Source organism: Erigeron canadensis, chromosome 2 (assembly GCF_010389155.1).
Source record: "Erigeron canadensis isolate Cc75 chromosome 2, C_canadensis_v1, whole genome shotgun sequence".
Classification (NCBI taxonomy): domain Eukaryota; kingdom Viridiplantae; phylum Streptophyta; class Magnoliopsida; order Asterales; family Asteraceae; genus Erigeron; species Erigeron canadensis.
The window spans coordinates 1,050,193-1,056,666 of NC_057762.1; the positions used below are offsets into that span (position 1 = coordinate 1,050,193).

The 6,474-nt window shown below is 32.1% G+C and overlaps 1 protein-coding gene across 1 annotated transcript; it reads right to left on the minus strand.

Moving 5' to 3' along the window:
* Window positions 1-438: 438 nt before the first annotated feature.
* LOC122589449 (laccase-15-like) lies at window positions 439-4,925 on the minus strand. The gene is made up of 6 exons (XM_043761741.1): window positions 4,760-4,925; window positions 4,050-4,201; window positions 3,716-3,960; window positions 2,287-2,415; window positions 801-1,757; window positions 439-713 (listed from the first exon to the last, which is right to left on the minus strand). Exons 1-6 carry the CDS (start codon window positions 4,874-4,876, stop codon window positions 583-585), a joined length of 1,731 nt encoding a protein of 576 aa, XP_043617676.1. The 5' UTR covers window positions 4,877-4,925; the 3' UTR covers window positions 439-582.
* Between the last annotated feature and the right edge of the window lie 1,549 nt (window positions 4,926-6,474).

Below are 6,474 nucleotides of genomic sequence, written 5' to 3' on the forward strand. Positions count from 1 at the left end.
ATATGTTTATTTTCTTTGTATCATAATATCGTATCATCATATTTTATATATCATATTTTTTTATATAAGTTAATTAGTTCATATCTCAAATGAAGAGTATAATCAATTCAAATGGATCATTTATACAAAACTAGTCTTATTTTTAATCACAGATGTATTAACTAATAAGTACAAAACTACAATGGTGTAAATTTTAAATATGAAATAAAAAACGTGATTGCTAGAGATGAAGGTAGAAATTGGGAACTCTGGCAGTAGAAATATATATGATTATTACTAGTATAAATTATAATTCACTCAACAATTTGGGTTACGACTACGTACATGCACTTATTGATAATGCAATTGAACCGATCGAACTCGATCAAAACAATAATGCCAAGAAAATTTTAATTTGACTAAATTTGGAGAATAATAATACAACTGTCTCCGGCCAAATGTAGAGAATATAAACACACACGCGTACCGTACGTTTTAACTTTCACAATTACGTAATTAAATACAAGAAGTAGCTATATATATATAGCTTCCAAAAAATAATACTCGTACACAATATTAATATATATAATTGATCGTACTTAATTAACATGGAGGCATATCGGGAGGTGGTGGCAAAACCCTAGCGTTAGCAGCTTTTCCATTTCTTACGATAAAAACCATCCCCATCCCCCAACTTACATGTCGCTCCAGATGACAATGCATGAACCATACACCTGCATGCATGCAGATGGATCATATTATTAGTTAATTATTAACTAATTGGCCATCATGTATGAATATATATAGATATAGATACGTACCAGGGTTATCTGCTTTGAATCGAATGGCGGTCCAACCATTTTGAGGGACCGCAATTGTTTGCATCAAGGGAGGATCAACCAGGTTGTAACTCGACACATCACGTGACCTCTTAAAATTACCAAAACCCCATCCCACCACGTAAAAACTATGCCCATGCAAATGCATGGGGTGATCCACTCCCGCCAACAAATTCGTCCCTTGAAACACCAACTCCACCGTCTCGTTATGCTTCAACATTTCCACATCCGTTGCCACCTCTGGCGTTCTCAACGACGCGTTCAACCCACGCGACTGCGTGTAGTTGAACCTCAGAGGCGGAACGTCTGGGAAATCGTCCCCATACACGCCGTTGTTTATTCCTCTATAGTAAGCACCCAAAATGGACGTTGAAGGCAAGTCAAATGTGATGTTGTTCACGCTGGCTGCGAAACGTGTGGTGTTGTTTGGTCCGTCACATGTTTGATTTGATGCACACGGTATTGAGTTTATCGAAAGAGTGTAAAGAAGTGTTTTCTTTATTTTCAACGGGACGTCGATGGGGTGTTCTGGGGTGGCCAAACTTCGTAAACTGCCAGTAAAGACAGCGGATGCATTGCGGTCGTTGAAAGCTGGCATGTCAGGGAAGATAGGAGGGGATGAGAAGTTTCTTCCACTGGTGTATTCAAAGATGGCGGTGGTAGTGGTGTTGTCGAAATCACTGGCCGGTTGGCCGTTGAATAGCTTGGCTGCCATGTAATAGTTGTTGAGAGGTTGGTTGGCTTCTAAAAGAAGGTCAAGGGTTTGACCAGGGGATATGACGATATAGGTTGATGTGAGCGGTTTGGTGTAGGCACCGTCGCATCCAACCACCGTCAGAGAGTGGTTGGCGACGGCGAAGAAGGCAAGGTTGTTCATGGCGGCATTCACCATTCGGAGCAAGTATGTCTTTCCTTGATCGAGACTTATCTTAGTTGTTCCTACATAGATGTATATAATCACATCACAAGTTAGTACGTATTCAAAGTCTTAATTTTTAAACTTTGACCTCTAATATATATTCTTTTATATATATAAAACTTGATAAAAGTTATATCATTGAAAATATTTATAAAAGACAATCAATTCATATATATAACTTTCATCAAGTATTATTTAACACAAAGAAAATTATTTATGGTCAAAGTCGTAAAAGTTAAATTACTCTAAAATTTTAAAACATAACACTTTCAGTGAGACGGAAGAAATATAAAAGGGGTAATGATCAATCATCCTAAGTTATTATCCTACAAATCCTCCTACTTAATAAGATTGTGACATGTGAAAAATCAAAGGGTGAGATTAGGAAAGAAAATTAGTGAATTACATATGTTAACAAATGGATATATTAGGACGATTGGTTTGAAAGATTTATCATTTTCCATATAAAAGTGATCCAACTTTATGTTTTTTATGTCATTCTCACTAGTCTAGCTAGAAGAAGAAAGATTATAGCAGTAAGTAAATTACCTGAAGCAGAGCAATTGTAAAGATCACCGGGTTGACCATTGATGGTGAGAGCATCCGAACTTTGCGGATCTCCACCACTTTTCACAAACTCTTCAAACACTTCTTGGATATCCCTTTCCCACCATTCACCTGCACATCCATCATGCATCTTTTACAAAATTAAAGTTATATTTAATCTCAAATCGATCTATACGGATTATATTATATTATACTCGTATTATATTAATTAAAATCGCTCAAATGCGTACCTAGCTAATTTTAATTAAACGGCCGGCATACCTACTTACGTAGATATATACATAATAATAATAATAATAATAATAATAATAATAATAATAATAATAATAATAATAATAATGCACTTGATCTAGCTAGCTAGATTTTCTTTAAAAACAAATAAATCAAAGACGTTCTAGACGTGGGATCCAATCAAAGTATATATATAAATATAAACGTCCTCTGCACGTATTAATATAATAATACTATTAAGGAAGGTATAATCATATCATTCCGGCCACTCTGGTCCGACATATATTTGATTAGTTTCTATTAAAGAAAAGCAGTAGTTAGAATGTTTTGAACAATATAATATATATAGGAGATGATATTTGTATCACTTTTTTATTATTTTCTTACTACCATGTACAAGTATCATTGCAGACTGTACACATATTAACTGCATATATAAATGTGGTAAAATAATTAAATAATTTGGTATTATTATCAATTCTCATATAATATATAATGATTAATAATTAATAGAATGTGAGTATTTTATATGAAAATTAATGAACAATTTATGCATGTCTTATTGTCTTATATACATATGAAACGAAACTTATTAAATGTACTACTTCAACTTGTATCGATCTCTTAAAAAAAAATTGTAATTAATGGTAGAAAAATATAAACATTTTTTGTTGAAAAATTAATTCATTCATTGTGTATATAAGTACACACAATATACAAATAATAACGACAACAACGCCTCAGTATATTTATTAAAGTAATTTTATTTATATTACATTTATCCTCAATTGATTGATCAGATTATAGAGGTTTTGGATCGAAAATATATTAAAGTTAAAAATAAGGAAAATGTTAAAGGAAGCCTTTAGGGCTTCTCTTAACGTGCATAAAAAGGTTATACATTTCCATATTAAATGTCGGTCCCTTGAATTTTATGGTAAGTGTAGAACTAATTAATGCACCTTAACGAAAGCCTTTAAGGCTTTGTTTAGCAGTGAATTTTAATGGAATTATATCGATCTGTGTCTAGCTAGCTAGTTTAAACTTCTGTATTTTTATAAATCGAAAATTAAAATGATCGATTTACTTTACTTATTAACTAGAATTACATATATGTATATATATGGTAACTAATTTATATATAGAAATGAAAAGAGATTGCGAGTGACTAAAAATAAACCTATAACAACGGGGACTTCTGCATCAGGTTGGCGAAAAGGGTAAGTCGTTCCAAGCCTGGGTAGGATGACAAACAAGCCATGAACAGTGGCACGCGACCAATCACTGTGTGCGTGCCACCACAACGTGCCTTCTTCGTCAGAGAGAAAAACCCGTTGGCTAAAGTTACCCCCTGGTTGGATCGGGCATTGTGTTACAAACTCCGGTCCATCAGACCATGGATACCTTGGTTGTTTCACTCCATGCCTATACATACATACATATATATATATACATTATATCAACATATCTAAAGAATGAAATTAATTATACGATGTATATGTATTTATGCGCACCAATGAATTGTGATATTGTGTTCAGCCCTGTTGATAACATCAACGATGACGGTGTCACCTCTACGAGCTGTAATGGTTGGCCCTGGGAAGAGCCCGTTCACGGTTATAAGGCTCTTGGTGTTGCATAACCTCGTGTAGTTGGTTTCGTCAACCTGATGATGATCATAATTAGTACTATAGTGTATATATATATTAACGGTAGATAATTAGAATATGAACCCTAATCGGTTTGATCCATCATAAGTAGACAATTAATACGTATTGTATAATTTACCACATATATATATATACGTAGAAGAGAATTGAAGAATTAATAATGAAAGGAAAGAGAGCACATATATAGTTTATTTTTTATAACTCTTATTTTTTTTCAAACAAGGAAAAGTATGCAATGGGAAACTTAACGCGATTAATTTGCTTTGAAGCTAGGCTTGCTTTCTACTGAGTTTTTTTTTTTTTTTTTCTTTTGGATGATTGAAAATGAAAACAAATTTAAGTATAATTACCATTTCATTTCATTTCTCTTCTATATATCATTCTTTTCCTATACAAAAGTGATTTGAAAACATTATTTATTTAATATATATATATATATAAAAGTGATAAAATGAGAAACGATCGACCGATAAGAATTTATCTGATCAATTAAGTGTTCAAATTAAGATCAAATAAATATATATAAAGTCAACGTGGATGTAAATCAAGCTTACAACGAAAGTATATTGAAGAGTGGCAGCTTGCAACGAGTGGATATTGATGAATAAAAGTATGACAAGAAGAATCCCTAAATAAGCTAATTGGAAGCTGCTGCTGCTTATAATCTTCATCGATCGATCGTTTAATTAATTCAGTACGTACGTAGTGTTAGTATTAATTAAGAATGTAGTTATATATGTTTTGCATGCATTGATCGAGATCATGTATATATATAGTACTGATTAAAGAGACATGGAGGATGTGATGAGCTATTTGGTGCGTGTATAAATATTTCAAAAGTCTATATGGCGGGTTGACCCATGTGTCTATACTACGTCCGTATGTATATATGGAATGGAATAAAATATTCGAGTATATTGTTTCGTGTAAAGCTAGATCATTTATCCAACTGTTTATTCATTATTATTGACCTAGCCTGTTAATGTAATAGTTAATTAGAGGATAGTACATAGGAATTAACTTTTACAACAACGTACGATCAATAAGTTTACAACAACGTACTCTAGCTTATAAATCACTACTACAATCGAAATTACTTAAGATCGCTAAATTAACAAAGTTTCACAAATACTACAAATAGTGAAAATTGAAACGTCCAAACTCATAAGACATGAAAATAAGTGCTATATTGTTTTCTACACCCTTAAGATTTCATATGCAATTTTACGATCTTGAGTGTAGCACGTTGAACATAAAATAGCAAGTTTACATTAATAAAAAATAATGTTGCATTTGTTTAAAAATTTTGTCACGCTTTTATGTTTATAAAAATATACGAACTAAAAGTGTGTAATAATTAATCCACACTTAAAATTGAGGAATTTTAAAAATTTACACTTTTTATTATTGTACACATATAAAAGCATTACAAATTTTTTATTGTATTCACGTTAACTAAAAATGTATGTAGACAAATGCTATATTATTTGTAAGGCATCCTTCATAGAGCATATGTGCGTTTCCATAATCAGATTGCGGTTTTTTCTCTCAATGACTCATTTTGTTCAAGAGTCCTTACTGATGAAGAGAAGTTCCGAGGAATACCATTCTCCGCAACAAAATTACAAAAGAATTGTGATTTTTTTGAATTTAGTTCCATCGTCACTAATTCTTCACCAACCGTTTCAAAGTTTTTCCACCATCGTTGTTTGCCTCTAATATTTATAGGTGAACTTGCAATTTTGGAGGTTGACATTGTTTTGTTTGTCATTTCATTATTGATGAAGTACGTGTACAATTGACATTAATGACGTTTAACTCGTTCACTTATTCGATAGCCTGGTGAAAGAAATCAGTGTATAGTTTATTTCGATCTAATTAACGAAACCTTAAAATCTAAATCTACACATTCATATGAATATATATTGATCATGCCCTAACCAATATTAGTAATTAATTTCTTAAGATTGTAATATTAATATATTAACTTGTTAAGGTTGGTAGAGGGAGCAAACATATATAGCCGCCTCTTTATTATATTTCAAATATAGACTTTTTTTAGTAGGTATAGAATTTTGATTCAATAGAATGTTGGTTGCCACCGATATGCATTACCTCATTGGTTTGTTATATATAATTGTGGCGCACTACACGTTCTTTAAAAATAAAAAGTATCGTTTTCGTTTTGATTTTTCCTTTTTTTTTTTTCCCTGGTATTAATTACGTACTTTGCATTCATCGATCTCTTGATAAACTAGTTCGATTGATC